Raw genomic sequence first — 19,477 nt, forward strand, 5'->3', positions numbered from 1 at the left:
ATCGGATGGAAGATCTTCCTCTCTGTCTCTCCTCCTCTCTGTATATCTGTCTTTCCAATTAAAATTAATAAATCTTTTAAAAGAAAAACTCTGACCCCGTCTCACCATGTGTACTGCTACGACCTGAAACAGCACCATCTCCTCTCACCTGTGTTACTGCAATAGTGCTCTGCTTCTCCCCTTCTTCCAATGCTGCTCCTGAACCTGTTCTCTACAGAACAGCGGTATTAATCCCACTAAAATGTAAATTGGATAACCCTTCCACTTAAAAGCCACAATGATTTTCTATTATCTTCTAAATAAAAGCCAAAGACTATAGAGTGACTTACTCTAGACAACATTCTACTGAAGCAGAGCCTACTCCACAGCTCCCATCTCCTTGCGCTCTCTCCACTCCAGAGTCCCTGTTGTTCCTTAAACATCTGCATTCTTTTCACAACTCACTTTGTTGGTCCCTCTGCCCCTAATGTCCTTTCCCAAATCAGCTACAGGACTTTACCTCTTTAAGATTCTTTAAAAACTACCTTCTATCTTATCACCTTATCTAAAATATTCCCCTCCAGCTTTTACCCCTTTTCCTGTTTTCTTGTCATTTAGCACTGTTTACTACACCACGCATTTTACTTCTTATTTTGTTTATTGTCTGCCTCCCCTTACCCATGAAGTCACTTATTATTGTTTTGTCCCCTGCTATATCCTCTATATATACAGCATATACTTTGTTCAACAAATACATACTGAATAAAGGAATGATCATTTCTTATAATCAAATCCACTTTTTCCTTAATCCAATTCACCCTTCAAGCAGCTCATTCCATCTCTCTACCACCTTACTTCTTAAATTACTTAAACCTTATAATTCCATTTCCCTAACTTCTGCTCTTTAGTCACTTAATTTGGCCAACGATTTCACTAAATACATACTCAACAAAGACATCAATTCTAAATCAAACCACCAGTTTTTAAAACCATAAACACTGATATTTTTTGTTGTTGTTTTCTAGCTTACCAGACTTTGAACTGTGCTGCAGGGATAGAGGCAGGAGGGGATAATAGAAGAGAAACACAACACCCGTGCTGATGCCCCATGCTTTTCATGCATGTTGCTGCTTCTTGCAACTTAGGTTCTAAAATACATCTGTCCTTGACTACCAGATTCAGACTCTCTTCTTGGTTTTCTTCTACTTTTTGAACACTGTCCCTCAATATCTTTTATTTTTTTATTTATTTATTTTTTAAAGATTTATTTTTATTATTATTTTTTTAATTGGAAAGGCTGATACACAGAGAGGAGGAGAGACAGAGAGGAAGATCTTCTGTCCGATGATTCACTCCCCAAGTGAGCGCAATGGCCGATGCTATGCCAGTCTGAAGCCAGGAGCCTCTTCCGGGTCTCCCACGCAGGTGCAGGGTCCCAAAGCTTTTTGGGCCATCCTCAACTGCCTTCCTGGGCCACAGGCAGGAAGCTGGAAGGGAAGTGGGGCTGCTGGGATAGAACCGGCGCCCATATGGGATCCCGGGCGTTTAAGGCGAGGACCTTAACCACTGCGCCACCGCGCCGGGCCCAGTATCTTTTCTTTAACATTTCTTTCTCTCTTTTTTTGAAAGATTTATTTATTTTTATTGGAAACACAGATTTACAAAGAGAAGGAAAGGTAGAAACAGTTTCCATCCACTGATTCACTCTCCAATTGGCCACCATGGCTAGAGATGAGCCAACCCACAGCTAGGAACCACGAGCCTCTTCTGGATCTTCAACATCGGTGTAGGGTTCCAAGACTTTTGGCCAGCTTCTGCTGCCTTCCCAGGCCATAAATAGGGAGCTGGACGGGAAATGGAACAGCCTGGATACAAACCGGCACCCATATGGAATGCCAGCATTTGCAGGCAGAGAATTAGCCTGTTGAGCCACCAAGCCAGTCCCTTAACCTTTATCTCTTCTTAACCCTTGATCATTGCTGGTGGCTCCCTATATTCCATTCTTCATCCTCTATTATTTTTATCCTTTGCCCTTCCCAGAAAGTTATACATGCGAGTACTTTCAACCATTGACTCCACAACCCAAAACAAGTCTCATTGATTATGGCCAGATTTCTCCAAGTTTTACACCCAAGTTTGCAGCCACAAACAGAATGTCTGTACTTACGTAATGACTGATTGTTCACTTCAATGTGCTCTAAGATGAACATGTTATCTCCCTGCTCCTTTGCCAAATTTGTTCTCCCTCGCCTCTTCACAGCAATGCTTATAAATATTCATTAACACCTCCTTTCCAAAAATCCAGCTAGCCCTTCCCTTCAGACTGTAATCCAGCATATTGGCTAAATCAGCCCTTTACATTTATTCCACCAGTGTTCTCGGGCAAGTCCCCATCACCTGCAGGACCACTGCAGAAGGCCAATACAAACTTATTGGTACTGCTCACTGTTTGGTTCATTTCTGTGATGCTGCAGTGATCCCACCAAACCAACTCATGACCAGTTAGGACAGTGAGAATATAAGGAAAGCTGCTTTGCAATGATTACCCACATTCTTAGGAAAACCCACCCCTGTACTCAAAAAAAAGTGAGATATATTTTTTCTCAAATAAAATGTCCAACATCCCCTCTTCTCTTGGAAGAGTGCATGCATAAAAATAGGCAGCATGAACATAAAGGCCTCAAGTGGCTTTCTCCTGTCCCCCCAACCTGGGGCCAACAAAAGCACACTATGGTGGAGCCTCGTCTCTTGAGAGGGATAAAAGGAACTTTGGGGGAAGCTCCAGGTTTGTATTTTTGTTTTTGCCTCTGTGAACTGGTAGCCACGTGACTAGTGTGAATATAAAAAGAGCTTAGAATAAACAGATCTTAGAAGAAAGATCTCTAACAAAGGCATTGTGGTACAGGCCTGCCCAAGGTCAAAAAAGAAAACATGGCGAGAATGAAATATGGTCATTATCTTTCCTTGTTTGTAACTGTTTTGTCTCTTGCTAGTCGGCACAGAGCAATAGTGCAGGCCAATGCCAAAACATTGAATAGCTTAGAATGTGTGTGGAAGTAATATTAGGTTTCTTAAAGGAAACCAGTTAAATCTAGTCTGTAACTATGTATACATGTGCACCTTTGTATCAGGTCCTATAGCTACCATGTGGTATTACACACCCAAAAAAAAATATGTGTGTAACCCTATGTGGTGGACAAAGAAGCCAAGAAGGCATATAAGGAAATGCCCCTCCTTATTCCAGCGTCAGTCTTTTTGGATATAAATCTGACTAAACCTTATGCTGGTATCATCATCATCACCATCACAACTGCTTCCTGTCAGTTGTCTTACTGTGAAAGTTGTGTTTCAGGAATAGAGAACAAAAAATACCCAAGTTGAAAAACACTTGTCTTCAATTCTTTGCTGCAGCACAGTTCTGAAGACAGTGGAGAAATCTTTCCAATGATGTGAGTGGGAAAGCATTCTATATTTAAGACAAGTTGTCACTCTTGTCCCACACTGATACTCTTTCTAAAAAAGTTTCTTTAACATCCTACTAATCACAATGAAAAGAACTAAAATTAAGAATTTAAGAATAGGGAAAGGCATAGTGAACAAGAAAACTAGGTTAAAATCCATGAAATTCATGGAGGGATGAGTGACTATTAACCTCTCTAACTAAAATAATATCTAAGTAAATGGCTAATGGAATTTTTCTTTTTTATTATTATTATTTTTTTTATTGGAAAAGCAAGTTACAGAGAGGAGAGACGGAGAGAAAGATTTTCCATCCACTGGTTTACTCCCTAAGTGGCCACAACAGCTGAAACTGAAGCCAGGAGCTTTTTCTGGACCTTCCACACTGGTGCAGGATCCCAAGGCTTTTAGCTGTCCTCCACTGCCTTCCCAGGAGACAAACAGGGAGCTGGATGGGAAATGGAGCAGATGGAATATGAAACGGTGCCTATATGGGATCCCAGAGCTTGCAAGAGGAGCATTAAGCCACAGAGCTATTGTGCTGGACCCAACCAATGGAATTTTCAATCCTGAAGTTTATAATATTCTCAGATTAGATATTTGAAATAAGAAAGTAGGGCACAGGAAAGTAAGGCTCTACAATCCTTGTTTGGTTATAGAGTCAAAAGTCCCTCGTGTTTACCATGCTATTTATTAAGATAACATCTTGCTTTAGTGGGCACACTGTCTTCTCTTTCAAATCACCTTTAGGCACTCTTGTAAAGGCACCTGGGATTGCATTTAGAGGCTACCTCATAAACCAGGATTATTTCCTCACCTGAAGATCCTTAACCACATCTGTAAAGACAACCTTTTCTAATAAGGAAAGCGGTCTTAGGTTCTTGGGATTAGACCTGGGTTGTCTTTGCACTCTATCACAGCGATCACATTGGCCAAAACAAAAGAAAGTAAGCCTACAGAAAAACCTTGAGGATTATTTCTAAGTATACCAAAACAAAGCAAGAGAAAAGAAAGAGATGAAGCAGAATATTTAACTTAGAGAATATCAGAAGCTAATTTTCTGGTTTATTTCCCTCCTACTCACTGGGCGCTTTTTGGGTTTCCTTTCCCTGTCTTTCAACGCAATTCCTAAAACATGATTTCACTAATGACATACCTCCTTCAGGTGTCGTTCTGTGCATGTGTCTCAGCAATACCATTCTCACTAAAGGTTCAGAGATTCTGACTACCAACTCCAAAATCCTGCCAACAAGAGTCCTGGAGTCTGCCACAGTTCTATGTGAAGGATGTGTGGTAATTTCAGTGCACAGCTATTGTATATTACATAAGGTTGTTGCTCCCTAAAATGTCAAATAAGAACATCCCCTCACACCTCATTTCCTTTATCTGTCTTCATTAAGTATTCCTTCTCTTATTTTACCTTTCCTTTATATTCTCAATTCTACATGTCCCACCTCTTTTGCTGCACTTGATCTTAGCCAAAAGGCCGAGAAGCAATCCACCTCTCTTCCTAATGAGTTACAGTAAAAAAAATTTGCTTTTGATTTTTCCTCTGGTACGAAAATGCTTACTGGTATCAATAAAGTATATCAGAGTAAATGTTCATATCCAATAGTTTCACTCAGGAGAAAATTATAGTTTGGAGTGGATTATCATAAAATTATAAAGACTGGATTGTTTAATAAAGTATCCTGCTTTATACATTAAAACCATATACCTTATTCACAAGTGTTCATAGCAGACTCATAAAAATTTGTCATAAGGGCCAGTTATTGGCCAGTGGCACCACAGGGCTGCTGGTATACCACAAGGTGCCAATCCAAGTTTCCAGTGCTCCACTTCCAATCCAGTTTCCTACTAATAAGCTTGGGAAAGCAGAGGGTGACGGCCACATTACATAGATCCAGGATGGAATTACTGGCTCCTGCCTCCTGGCTTTGGCCTGGCCCAGCCATGGCTGTTGCAGGCATTTGGAAAATAAACAAATAAACAGATAATCAGCTTCTCTCTCTGCCTTTCAAATACATAAATCTTTAAGAAACATTATCCATATACTTACTGACAGGGAAACCTCCAAAATTATACAATCATATTATTTAGCCATTATGACATATAAAATTAACAATGAATCACAGACTTAAAATCATTTTTAAGTTAAAAAGTATTACTCTACATTATAGAGACAATAAAAATACAATATTGGACCACTTGGAAAACTACAGCACCACATCTAAAAACGTGTTGGATCTATTTGCAACTGTAATTCTCTATAAAAACAGTAAGAGTTGATTCAGAAAAACTATCTCAAGTATGGCAGGAAAACTTTACCATCTTTATGTGAGAAACACACAAATTAATTCTTTAAAAATCCAGTGACAGACAAAGGATGCAAACTATATATAAAGGAAGAATCACATCATGTGAAGAATGTCAAATTTCCTATAATAAAATAAATTTAAAAATATGAATGAGATCATTAAAAAAAAACAGCAAACACCAAAGCTGCTAGCGATGCAGCTGAACAGTAATCATGGGAGCACAAAGGGGCCTTCATTTGGGAATGCAGTGTAGCAACAGTAAACAAGAACTTGAGAAAACACAAGTTTAAATCCAGTAGCTTTGCTTCTGCAATTCCATCCTCAGAGTGTAATTCTACGTATGGTGAGAAGTTCCTGCACAAAGACTCTTACTAGAAATGGGAAGAACCTATACGCTCAATAGGAGAAATGCTAAATACCACATGACTGATAATTATGCTCACAAGGGCTTGTTGCAAGATGGAAACTACTTGTGCTTCACTGCCACAAAAAACTGTGTACACAGCATAACGATCATGTCTCTCCATCAGATTGTTTCAAGGTCCTACTCAAGTAAACGTTAAATGACAGAGACATCTCGAATATAATAAAAAGAAACAAAAGGAAGCACATCAAAATCTCACAAGTGGCTGCTTTTTTTCCCCTTCATGCCTTGTTTAATGGGCATGTGCTTGATTACTTATATCCTCATGGACATAAAGGAACAGTGCACATCCTTCCCATGAATCCAGAGGAAGTACCAGTTTAGATAGGGTGTGTTCTCCCATTGTTCACAGATACTCCAGCAGAGAAACTGCAAGCCTCCGTGTGTGTCAGATAACCTCTCCCTTGGCCTCCTCTCTTCCCTATCCCCTCCAGCTCCAAAACCAAAAGAAAATCTCTCTTTGCATCCAGAGTTATTCCCAGCTCCCCATGAGGACACTGTCCCCAGTCTCCGAGCCCGCAGTCCCCTGCTCCCTCTAACTACCCGTGACTCAGCAGAGGCTCTGGAGGAGCTGCATGTCCCGCTCCAGCACTTCTCAAAGAAGAGAATAAGACAAATACATGGGATATTGGAACCATGGAGAAAGGGTAGAAATGTTTAGGAAATTCAACACAAAGCCTTTTGAGTAAGCACAATTTATGGATACTAAAGATTCAGACATGCTTCCAGGATATTACAAATTGGGGGCTCAATTTCCTGCTCTAGTTCACATATTTGATAAAAAAAAAAAAGTGCCATCATCCTGCCATGGCAATGACTCAGTGTAGTAGCTGGTAGCAAAAGACTTGGTCAGCTGGTACTGGAATAAGCGCTGAGCCTGAGGTTTGTACTGAGCCTATTATGTTGCTAGTCAGAAAGGGGTCTGTGGAAGGGCAACCATATCACCACATGGGAGCTTGTCAGAAATTCAGAATCTTAGGCCCCGGCAGTGGTCCAGCATAAGACTGCCTGTTAACAAGATTCCCAAAGAAGCACATGCACACTAAAGATCGAAAAGCACTGCCTCAAAACACACACACACATATGCATCACAAATACAAAGTTAGGGGCCCAGTGGCATGGCCTAGCAGCTAAAGTCCTCGCCTTGAACGCGCCAGGATCCCATATGGGTGCCGGTTCTAATCCTGACAGCCCTGCTTCCCATCCAGCTCCCTGCTTGTGGCCTGGAAAAGCAGTTGAGGATGGCCCAAAGCCTTGGGACCCTGCATCTGTGTGGAAGACGTGGAAAAAGTTCCTGGATCCTGGCTTTGGATCAGCCAGAACCGGCTGTTGCTGTCACTTGGGGAGTGAATCATCAGATAGAAGATCTTTCTCTCTGTCTCTCCTCTCTGTATATCTGACTTTCCAATAAAAATAAAATAAATCTTTAAAAAAGAAAAAAGACAAAGTTAGTGCCACCACTCTCCCTTACTTCCATCAAACCATCAAGATGTTTGATAGGTTTGATAGGGCCTGGTGCTGTAGCCTAGCAGCTAAAGTCCTAGTCTTGAATACATCAGGATCCTTTATGGGCGCTGGTTTGTATCCTGGTAGACCCACTCCCCATCCAGCTCCCTGCTTGTGGTCTGGGAAAGCAGTCAAAGATGGCCCAAAGCCTTGGGACCCTATACCCATGTGGGAGACATGGAAGAGGCTCTGGGTTCCTGGCTTCATTCAGATTGGCTCAGCTCCAGCCATTGGTAAAGAGAGACAAGATCTTTAAGCAATGCTGGGATGAAGAAGAGCTTTGTGGTGACCACCAGCCATTGGGAACCATTGGGGAGTGAATCAGCAGACAGAAGATCTTCCTCTCTGTCTCTCCTCCTCTCTGTATATCTGACTTTGCAATAAAAATAAATCAATGTTCTTTAAAAACAAAAAGATGTTTGATCATTCTGCATCATAGGGGATGCCCTTGATTTTGGCCTCCCTCCAAAATGTTTTAAAACACTAACCCTGTGTAATCTACACAGGTCTTTATCCTTTTATTCTGCACAAGCTAAACCCAGCAACTCGGGACAGTACCAAGTGGGATTATTGTGCATTTCTCTTATCCTCTAGTTTGAAGTGCTGCAGCAGGACATGTAGCTCCCTCCAGAACCTCTGCTGAGTCTCAGAGTCCCGAGTAGTGAGAGGGAGCAGGGGACTGCGGGCTCAAAGGTTGGGATCATAGACAGTTGAAAAAACAGCCAAGACATAACACAAGAGAGAAAATACTCTTAAAATCCAGTTTAGCCAAGTAAAAGCAATATCATTTGTTAAAACTGTTTACTACATGTGCTTTTCACTGTTCAGGGCAATCACGATTAGGGATATCATTTAATGTACATCTCATTACTTTATAAAGGTTTATTTGACCCCATGGTTGGGAATTCTAATCCATAGTAAGGCTACACTCTGTACTTGTACCTTCAAAGCATCAGGAGACATATATAGTCTGTCTGCTCGGGACTTGGAAAAGGTACCAGAGCTTTTTACTATGAAATCTAGAGCTTTCGTTTTGGTACAGAGAGACGAGATCTTTAAGCAGTGCTAGGATGAAGAAGAGGTTTGTGGTGGCCACCAGACTCTACACATCTCTTTGGGTCCAACTGAACAATCCCACCATTGAAAGGGCTTTTTTGGTGTTGTTTGTTTGTTTGTTTTTCCCAGAAGTCAATCATAACTTCCTATAAGGCTTCTCGTGGCACTCTCTTTATACTGCTATTGTGACTCCAAGGGAGGCAAAATATGTTGGGAGTCTGGGCTTAACAACTTAACCGTAAAGGACAAAATTCCCTCAGGTGAAGTTGATGCTTACTATCAACAGTGTGACATTGGCCAGGTAAACTTCCACAGCGGTAAGATGCAGAAACCAGTGTCTGGAAGTTGTGATGATTACATGAAGCAACACATAAAAATACAACAGTGTCTGGCACGAAATAGTGTTAGCTATTACTATTAGCATTTTTCAGAATTTCATTTCAATTAGAGTTGGCTGTATGTAGTATGTCTTCCCCCTCAACCATGAGCAAACTGTTTATAAACCAAGAGTTTGGCATAAGGACTGAGAAATAGTAGGCACATAATAATATTTGTCAAATTGGTTTGAAGGTATGCCAGAAAAGAAGAAAGGAAGGGTGCTAGGAATAAACTTCATGTATTTTATGATTTTACCCAGGGCCAAGTTCTGTAGTATTTGTTTTTCTTCCGTTAGCAGAGAACACTGTCTCAGACAGCAACCAGGCTGCTATAAAGTAGGGCTAGGGAGAGGCCATTTACAGAACCAGACATTCTGTTCCAAGTCAGTGTAGTTGTTCTGTGAGCCATCTGAAATCTCCAGTTTAGCCCCTGGCTAAGAAATTATTGGGGGCCTAAGTTCAACCAGAGTTGAGGTGGCCAAATGGAGTGCCCTGGCATGGTGTGGCATCAACTTACAGTATCATCCACCAGAGGCAGTGCTATGGAACAGTGGATAATGCTGCCACCTGCAGTGCCTGCATCCTAAGTAGGATCAGTTTGAGTCCTGGCAGCTCCATTTTTGATCCAGCTCCTTGATAATGTGCCTATGAAAGCTGTGGGAAGAGGCCCATGTAATTGGGATCCTAAGCCTACATGGGAGATGCAAGTGAAGCTCATGATTCCTGACTTCAGTATAGCCCAGCCTTGGTTGCAGCCATCTGGGGAATGAACCAGCAGATGAAAGATTCTCTTTCCCATTTGCTCTCTCTCTCTTTCTGCCTGTCAAACAAATAAATCTTTTTAAAAAATATTCTGTGGTGAAATTTATTTTATTTTTCCGTTTTTCACTTAGAGGGATGTCTTTCCATAATAGGCAGACAGCACCAGGTGGTAGTCCTACTGCAAACTCGAAGGCTCCCTTTTAAACTAGCCTCTTGACTCCTGAATGAACATCCATTAAAATAACACCTATTTAGCTCACCAGCTACTTACTGAGAACCCATAAAGGAGTTCAAGGTGCTAGTGGCTTACACGAGTCTAAAGGACTTGCACAAGAGACTGGTAAAGCTCTTCTCTTCCAGGGAAAGCTCAGTGTATCCTCATTTACAGAACATATCCAGGGGGGCTGCCAAATAACATTAGAGACCTGTTGTGGACATGACAGAAAAGTTTATGAAACTGGTGTTGCCAGTGGCTAGGCATGAATGGTGTGCAGCTCTTCCTGAATGTGTACTCAGCTTCTGTCCTGTTCTGGATGGCTTCTGCCACCTGGACAAGCTCTATGGCTGCCTCCTGTGCCTCTAACCGGGTCCAAACTTTCTCCCAGCACACCATCCACAGTAACAAGGAAGTTGCCAGAAGTCTGGAGACTAAAAAGCAACATGTAAATTCAAAGGAAATTTTTAAAAAATTATAATTGTGGTGCGAGAAACTTATGTAGAGGGTAGGGACATAAACAAGTATGAGGCGTCCCACCTTATGCACAAATGATGAGATAATGTAGAAATATCCATGACATAGCCTCATCTAGGCTTAAAGCTGCAGGAAGTTTAAACAATGGAGAAACACCCAAAAGAGGTTTTGGAAGAGTGATGGCAACAGCTGATAAGTTTTCAGCACACAGGAGTATTCGATGACAGACTGTTTTAAGAAACCTTATTCTATCCTACAACAACCCTGTGAGGTAGATATTGTTATTCTCTTCATACAATAAGTGGTGGGGCCAGAACTCAAGCCTATGTATGTTGGTTCCAGACTAAAGGGGAAGGAGAAGAACAGACAGGACTCCAAGGCTAGGAAAAGTGCGTTTCAGCTGTCTGAGTGGGAGCAAAGCAATTCCTTTGGGGAACTGAAAGTGGCTCAGTGGGGCCTAGCTGGGGGTGGGAACAGAAGTACAGATATGACTGGGTTCACCCTGCAGGTTAGAAGAGAAACTAGAAACAGATTTCTGGTCTAAGTTTTTTTTTTTTTTCTTTTTCAAGAGTTTCTCTCTCTCTCCCTTGCAAATATACAAGAGAGAGATACCTACTGTGTGCTGGGTCACTATCCAAATGGCCACAGCAATGAGAGTGCACCAGGCCAAACCTAGGAGCCCATAGCACAGTCTAGGTTTTCCACATTGTTGGCACAGACCCAACTACTTTAGCCATCACCCAACTAATTAGCCATTCTGCCTCTCAGAATGTATGCAAACAGGAAGCTAGAATCAAGAGTGCATGTGGCACTTGAACGCAACCATTCTGAGAAGAGATGTGGGAGTCCCAGGTGGCATCTTAGCCACTGTACCAAACCCGTTAGCCCTGAGCTAAACTTCCAACAGCCAGCTCTGTGATTAAGATCAGCTACCCCCTCAGCTTCGTCTCTCCCTTTTGCAAAAGGCCATCATAATGATACCTGTTTCCTGGCCACCAAGAGTGTTCTGGAGAGCCAACTGAGAGGAATGCGAACTGCATTAGAGAGGCCTTCACAGACTCAGCACTATCATTTCCCCAGTAGCCTGAAGGAATTGTAAACCCAGCATCCACAGTGTCAGCTCACCAGAGCGGAGAAGAGCAACAGTGCATGGGGAATGTTAAACCCCGGGGTCCTGCCCCAGCCTGCCTGGATCCACATCTGCCACTTACTGTGCGAGGCCAACGCGAGTTGCCCACTTGGCACATTAATCTCATCATCAGGAAAACAGAGACTGGTAGCCCTTACCTCCTCAGATCAATGTAAGGAGGAGATAGTACATGTATCAGGCTTAGCACAATTCCCAGCACAGAATACTTAGCAAGCCCTAATGGCTCTCATCACTATAATGATTTAATAAATCTCTTGGATACTCATCTCAGTTCTCTGTGTTCTATGTGGATAAACGTGTGTGCAAATATTAGAAGTTAGCAACGGTACAGAGAAAGGTTTCCTATGCTACGGCTCCCTGGCTGCTGCAGTTTCTTCCTGGCTCCCACAGGCTGGCAAGGAGCTGGCTCTCCGTCCTGGCAGAAAATGCCCAAAAGAGGTAAAAGACAGAGACAGCACACCATCTATACACATCACGCTGCTCTTGTAGATTTCAGACAAAATCAAAATGCAGCAAGTGAGATAAGATCTGCTCTTTTTTGGATAGAACTATTCTCTCTCCCTCCACCAGTCCCTGCCCCCGCTCTCACATACACATTCCCCCACACATCTCCAGAAACTGGCAGCCTTTTGCAAGACACCCTGGAGTCCTGTGATGATAATCTCTTACCACACAAACTTCTCTTTCTAATTCGAGCATAACCAACCACTCTTGCTACTTTCACAACAGGAAAGTATGCAGGAAATCTGAGAACAAAACAAATCTACATACAGAGCCTAGCATCTTCAAACAAACACACACGCTGAGGAATTCAGCCCAGCCTAGAATGGCTCAGGACTGTGCAATCGGCGGCAGCTCCGTAAACTGCAAAGGGACTGAAAAAGTCTTTTGCCTCTAAAGAACCAGATCTGCATACAAATTAATCATGAATATTCATGAGTTCCTCCAGCTAGCCTAAGAGCCACCGTTGGACTGCAATCCTGGACTCTGCTAACAAAGTTTCCCAAAGGCTTTTCTCTGCCTTTTCTCAAAAGAAAGAGTGTGAGAAAGTTCATTCAGAGCTTTTTGCCCCTTGCTCTTTCAAGTACTTGCTTCGGGTTTGGAATTTTGTTTTTGCTCCCTCCCTCCCCTTTTTTTTTCTTAAAGGATTTGGATCGAATCCGTTTTGGTCTTACCCTTTCTATCTTCCATAAGTAGCAGCTTTGGTTTTCCTCCTCTTTCCTTTTTATTTCGGCCTCTGCTTGCTGTGGTCGGTCTCAGCGAGAGAGGTACTCAAGGAACACAGATATAACAGACCCTGGGGCGTGTGGGAGGGGCTAAATTAGCCGGCCCCGTTTCGGAAGGAACCTCAAACCCTATGTCTTTTTCCATTGACTAGAAAGGACAAATTAGCTGAGTCTTCACGACTCAGTCCCTAATATTACTGGAAGGCTTCTCCCACTGGTAACATTTTGTATTCCTGAAGAAACTTAGGTGCAAAGATCTCTCTGTCCCTTTCTCCCTCTCTTTCCCTCCCTCCTTGAGCTCTCCCGCTGTCTTTGCTACCGAAATTCATTTTTCTCCCGTGAAAAAGTCGACTTGGCTGCAAGCAAAAAGCTCTTGATTTCCTGCAAGGATGAAGCCAGGTAACAAACATCTTGTTACCTGGATACTCACTAGAAAAACTCAAAAGAAGCAAGAGCAGTGCCTCCCGCCCTAGAAAGTCCATCACTTCTGGCACTGAGCAAGGAGTCACTTTAAAAGGTTTGCTGCAGCTGGGGAGCAACGGGTCATCCAAGCAGTGGGGGCTGCCACGGGCACCCAGAGAACCGGGTTATTGGTTGGAAGGCAGAGACACGGAGGAAGCTGTTTGCTGGGAATCTTTGTCTCGCTACCACGGGCAAAAGTCGTCCACCTTTTCCCAACTTTGATTTCCGACCTCTGAAATCTTATGAGCATGAATAGCCACACCTGGACTTTGCCAAGAAGATCCAAGTGCAGATAAAAGGCTGGCCAAATTATTTTCAAACTGTGCCTCTGAAGTTCTTTTGAAATCAGGACAAGGGCCAAATCTCTGAGAAGGAAGGTAAGTCCTGAAGTCCCAGCTTCTCCCCGCACAAGGCTGTCAGGAACCTTAGCGCTGCTGATTGGAAAGGCACCTCAGACATCTAGTCTAACCTGAGGCTAGATGTGAAGGTAAGCCAGTGGCTCCTGTTCACACTGATTGAAGGCAACCCCCACTCCAGAGCCCTTTCTCCTAAGTGCTCTAAGTTTCTGTGATGGATGAATTAGTGATTGGATAGCAGCAGAGAAAGAACATAGATCCAGTGTCCTGCTTCCCTGTTCTTGCATTTTCTATATAGCCTTTCCAGCTTGAGAATTTGCACTCAAAGAATTTGTACAGCAAGAATTTATCTTGTTAAATAGTTCAGACTTTGTATTTATAATAACAAGTATTTGATACTTAATTAAAATTCCAATTGAATCCCTCTCCAGAAGCATTGATTCCATCTTACATAATCAAAGTCAGTTTGGTAACCGTTCTATTGTGGTAAAATTGTTTTTAAGTGACAGGATGCGAAATGTATAAAAATCAGCAATCTCAATAATGGGCTTATGATTGCTTTTACAATACTACTTTGGTCAAAAATTTGAAAAAATTGATGCCCACAACATGCCCTGTAAACTACAGAATGGAAACCAGAGCATGAAAGCTAGAAAGGAGAAAATAATGAACAAAGATGATCCACAGTGGATGAGGGGTAGGCAGAATAGACAGGTACATGAACGTACCTTTGAGAACCCTCCCCTCCCCACCCCCAGCACAGGGCACTGTGGCAGTAGTTCTCTGTTTTAAAATTTAAAACAGCCATTACTTACAATGTTCCACTTGGACATGCTCAACCATAGGTTGCTTACAACAACTTATCCACTCTTTTAATTTCAGCAGAGCAAGAGAGGGATGGAGACTGTCAACAGTTAGCATATTCTAGCACTCAACTTCTGGTTTAACTAGGATATGTAAAATCTCATTATATTAATTAGAACTTCATAAAAACTTCTAGTTCATTCAAAGTTAATATTCAGCAATAAAAATAGTTTTAGCTTGCAATATTACATGAGTCTTTTAGCAGCATTTTATGCTTTTTATGGTATCATTCTCTGTGCTACAATTTAATCAAATTGTCCAATATACACCCCTGTTCTCAGCAACCTGAAAACATCAGACTTAAGCAGACATGGCCTCCTATTTGGGGAAAAAAAAAAAAACAATTACAAAAGAGATAGGTATTAGTGTGTATGTCTAAAGATCTGATTTTTTAACATTCAGGTTCTGAATAAAAATGATCAATTTTATTGTTTTTCAATTAGCAAAAAAAAACCTCAGAGACTCAAGGAACTGTTAAAAAGGGTAATGTTATTTCTTTTTATTTTAATAATGGAATGATCTTTTTAAATTCTTCATGTAATAGGAGTTTCATTTTTCCTTTTCTCACTATTAGTTCTTCCCCCTAAGCATATAAAACACTGAAGTAATTCTCATTCCTAAAAATAAATTGTTGATAGGTATAGAGTTCAGTTTTTGCAAGATGAAAAATGCTCTGTGGATTGATTGCACAAAGTAAGTTACAGTATTTGTACAATTGAAATGGTTACCAAATTTCACGTGTAATTAAGTAAAAAAAAGCATTTTTTTAAAGATTGATTTTATTTTTATTGGAAAGGCGGATATACAGAGAGGATCTTCCGTCCATTGATTCATTCCCCAGGTGGCTGCAACAGCTGGAGCTGAGCCAATCCGAAGCCAGGAGCCTCTGAAGCGGGTGCAGAGTCCCAAGGCTTTGGGCCGTCCTCGACTGCTTTCCCAGGCCACAGGAAGGGAGCTGGATATTAAGCAGGGCTGCCGGGATTAGAACTGGCACCCATATGGGAACCCCGGGCGTGTGCAAGGTGAGGACCTTAACCACTGCGCCACCCCGCCGTGGGGGGGTTGGTGGGGGCAAAAAACCAACAGATCCATTGTGTCAGCCTATGCCTCTCCTTTCTTCCCCAGAGAAGCTACTTGAGATCATGGCCTACACTATGCCTTTCCTTTGTCACCTCCTCATTCCACTGCATGAAACTCCCCAAGATCACCGACTGACCTCCAATCAGTGTTTTTTGCATTTTACCCTCCCTGATTTCTGCAGCATGGGCCATTGTCTGCATTCCTTCTTTTGTGAAAGTTTCCTCATCTGTGTTCCACGTCTCCCTCTCATATCTGATTTCCTTCTTCCAACTGCATATGATTATTCCTTCTCAGTCAACTTCTGTGTGCCATAAATGTTGATGTTACGTAGAACTTGCCCCGTCGACTTCTTTCTTTACTTTGTTTATTCTAGCTAGTTTGTCACTCCTACTCATGCCTTTACATTCCTGTCTAGTCCACTCACATGAGTGCCAGACCCATATTTCCAGTACATACTAGATATTATCAGAAATTCCACAAGCACTTCAAACAACATCTAAACTGAACTCTGTCTTTACTTCCAAATTTGTCCCCCTTAGTGTTCACTGTGTTAGTTAATGCTCCACCATCCACTCACTCACACAAACCAGGATCTTCCAGGTTCTCTTAGACCTCTCCCTATCTTCCTCATGTTATTATGTACCAAATTTCATCTAAACCATTCTCCACACCATCAATCTTTATGAAATGTATTTCCAATAATGGAAAATTCTCACAAAATTATAGTGTCCTTATCAGCTATAAAACAAAAACATTTGTACCAAGGAGTGGTTAAGGATTCTCTCTACCTTAGCAGTTTATTTCCTGTGCTGGACTGTACACACACAATAAGAACTGTAATTCCAAAGCCTATAATCCTTTCACTATGCATGAATACAAGCTGCTTGCCCTGCTTGGAATCTCTTTCCCCTTTGTTCAACTTGTCTTACTGCAACCCTTTCATAAATATGAGTTCTCTATTAAGTTTTGAATGATTGATTCCCACCAACCACAGCACATATATACACAAAAATGCTACACTGACCCACTAAGAGAAATCACTTATGTTATCATATTTTACAATTGCATTTCTAGCTTATACCACAAGCCTTGAATTCATGGTTGACTCCTCTTTTCACACAATTCACATCCAATCTTTTAGCAAATTCTGTGGTTTATACCTTAAAAATGTGTTCAGAATGTGACCTCTTTTAATTATTTACACTGCAATCACATTGATCTCACATCGTCTCTCACCTGGTCTCCTAGATTCTGCTCTTAATACTCTCTCTCTCTTTTCTAAGATGTACTTATTTTTTATTGGAAAGACAGGTCACATTTTAGGAGAGAAGGAGATGCAGAGAGGAAGATCTTCCATCCACTGGTTCACTCCCCAAATGGCCATAATGGCCAGAGCTGAGCCCGTCTAAAATCAGGAACCAGAGCTTTGGGCCGTCCTCTACTTCTTTTCCAGGCCATAAGCAAGAAGCTAGATGGGAAACTGAAGCAGCTAGGACATGAACTAGTGCCCATATAGGATCTTAGTACTCTCAAGGTGCGAATTTAGCCATTGAGCCATCATACCAGGCCCTGCTCTTCATACTCTTCAGTCTGTTATTGAGGTAACACAGTCATTCAGTTAGGACAAAAATAGAAAGAATATGCCATTCCTCTGTTCAAAGCACTTCAAGAGCTTCATATTACCCCCAAGAAAAGCTAACATCCTTGTAGTAGCCAGCCAGGTTTAACTTGGCCTATACCACATCACCTTACTGCATTTCCTGCTACTATCCTCTTCTTGTTCTCTAGGCTTGAGCCCCAGAGTCTTTACATCTGCTATTCTTTCTTCCCTGAACATTGTATTTAAAAAATCCGCATAGCTCATTCTGTCATCACATGCAAGTTTTTATTGACAGATAATAATCTTTTATTCCAAAGCAAAGATTGCAATTTCTAAACACTATTTTCCATGAAAATAACAAGAAATCTTTGAGAATAGCTGATTATATACTTCCTGTACCAAATATGTAAAATGAGGCTGGACATTTTCTTTTACCAAGAAGCAGGCACACTACATAAAACCGTTAGGGTCATGTGGCCCCCACCATCCAAACTAGTAATACAAATTATAATTGCAATGAATTGAAATACATCATAACATTGACATCTATGTGATCACAATGATTCTAAGAAATCACTGTTCACCTTTGCAACCAATTCATTATTCTGGAAACCAGTAGACACAAAAGTCATTCAACCCACCTTCACTGGCAAACTATACCACAGGAAAACCAAATGCTGATAAAACCTCTCTCTAAAGCATTCCAAATAATGAAAGAAGAAAACTGGTAGCACTGAATATCACCAGTTTGAAAATACCTAATAAAGTAATAAATTTAAGCAATAGTCCTCAATGTCTGTTCTCTCATAAAAGGAAGTATATTCATGATGCTCTTTCTGATGGAAACCTATACTATGTCCTCTAATGTTTCGCTAAAGAAAAAAACTGGATCTTTAGATTTGGTTGCCAATTTATAGGAAATCCAGGGCCCAAACATGTTAAAACACACTGCAGGAATGTAATTGTTAAAATTTAGCTTTTGGAAGGCACTATGAAACAACTTAATTTCTTGAACAAATGAAAAGCAAGAAAGAAACAAAAGAATAAAATTTAAAGGGATTTAAAGGTTAAACCAATGAAACACACCATCAGGATCTTGAAGTTTTGATTCAGATCACTTTTTTTTTTTAAAGATTTATTTTTATTATTTTTTTATTGGAAAGGCAGATATACAGAGAGGAGAGACAGAGAGGAAGATGTTCCGTCCAATGATTCACTCCCCAAGTGAGCGCAACGGGTCGAGAAGCCAGGAGCCTCTTCCGGGTCTCCCACGCGGGTGCAGGGTCCCGAAGCTCTGGGCTGTCCTCGACTGCTTTCCCAGGCCACAGGCAGGGAGCTGGAAGGGAAGCGGGGCTGCTGGGATTAGAACCAGCGCCCATATGGGATCCCGGGCGTGCAAGGCGAGGACCTTTAACCACTTGCGCCACCGTGCCGGGCCCGATTCAGATCACTTTTTAAAAAACTTCAAGGCTGGCTTATGACGTAACAAGTCACCACCTGCAACGCCAGATTTCTTCCACTTCAGCTTCCTGTTAGTGTAACAGGGAAGGCAGCATAAGATGGCTCAAGCACTTGGGCCCCTGCCACCCATGTGGGAGACCTGGCTGGAGCTCCAGACTCCTGGTTTCAGTCTGGCCCAGCCCTGACTTTATGGCCATTTGTGGAGTAAACCAATGGATCAAAGATGCCTTTCTGTCTTCACATAAATAAAATAATTCTGTTTTTTAAAAAATGAAACTTTAAGAAAATTAAAACTTGAATATTTGATATTTTGCAAATATTAATCATGATTGAGACAAATAATATTGTGATGTGCCAGAGAACTGCTCCAGCTGACTTGAGAGCTTGCTAAGGATGCGTGGATTGGCAAGATGATAAGAAGAAGAGATGAGACGGAGAGGCAGAGGAGGCATGGACCATTACAGCATGATGCTCATAATGGACAACTCAGAAAAGTTGCCTTCTTTATTTATCACAAATCATCACAAGCTTTTGCACAACATCCAACTGTTTCATTTTTACTTCATTACAAAAGAATGATTACAAAATCAATTCTGAAAAAAGCATTATTATTATTTTATTTCAGAGAAAATGTTTTCAGCAAGCTATTGCTCATTCAAACCTGCAGGGACCTGGCAGAAGCCAGGAACTCCAATGCTTGACAGCA

General features: G+C 41.6%; 1 protein-coding gene across 1 annotated transcript in view; it reads right to left on the reverse strand.

Annotated features, from left to right (window-relative positions):
• The window catches only part of ENTPD1 (ectonucleoside triphosphate diphosphohydrolase 1), an 89,510-nt gene extending 76,533 nt beyond the window's left edge, over positions 1-12,977 (reverse strand). Inside the window, exon 1 of the mRNA XM_040992408.1 lies at positions 12,898-12,977. Coding sequence (XP_040848342.1) covers positions 12,898-12,913 — 16 coding nt within the window. The 5' untranslated portion in view covers positions 12,914-12,977. The remainder of the gene's footprint in view (positions 1-12,897) is intronic.
• Between the last annotated feature and the right edge of the window lie 6,500 nt (positions 12,978-19,477).

Source organism: Ochotona curzoniae, unplaced genomic scaffold (genome assembly GCF_017591425.1).
Source record: "Ochotona curzoniae isolate NIBS_2020 unplaced genomic scaffold, NIBS_Ocur_1.0 contig_66, whole genome shotgun sequence".
NCBI lineage: Eukaryota > Metazoa > Chordata > Mammalia > Lagomorpha > Ochotonidae > Ochotona > Ochotona curzoniae.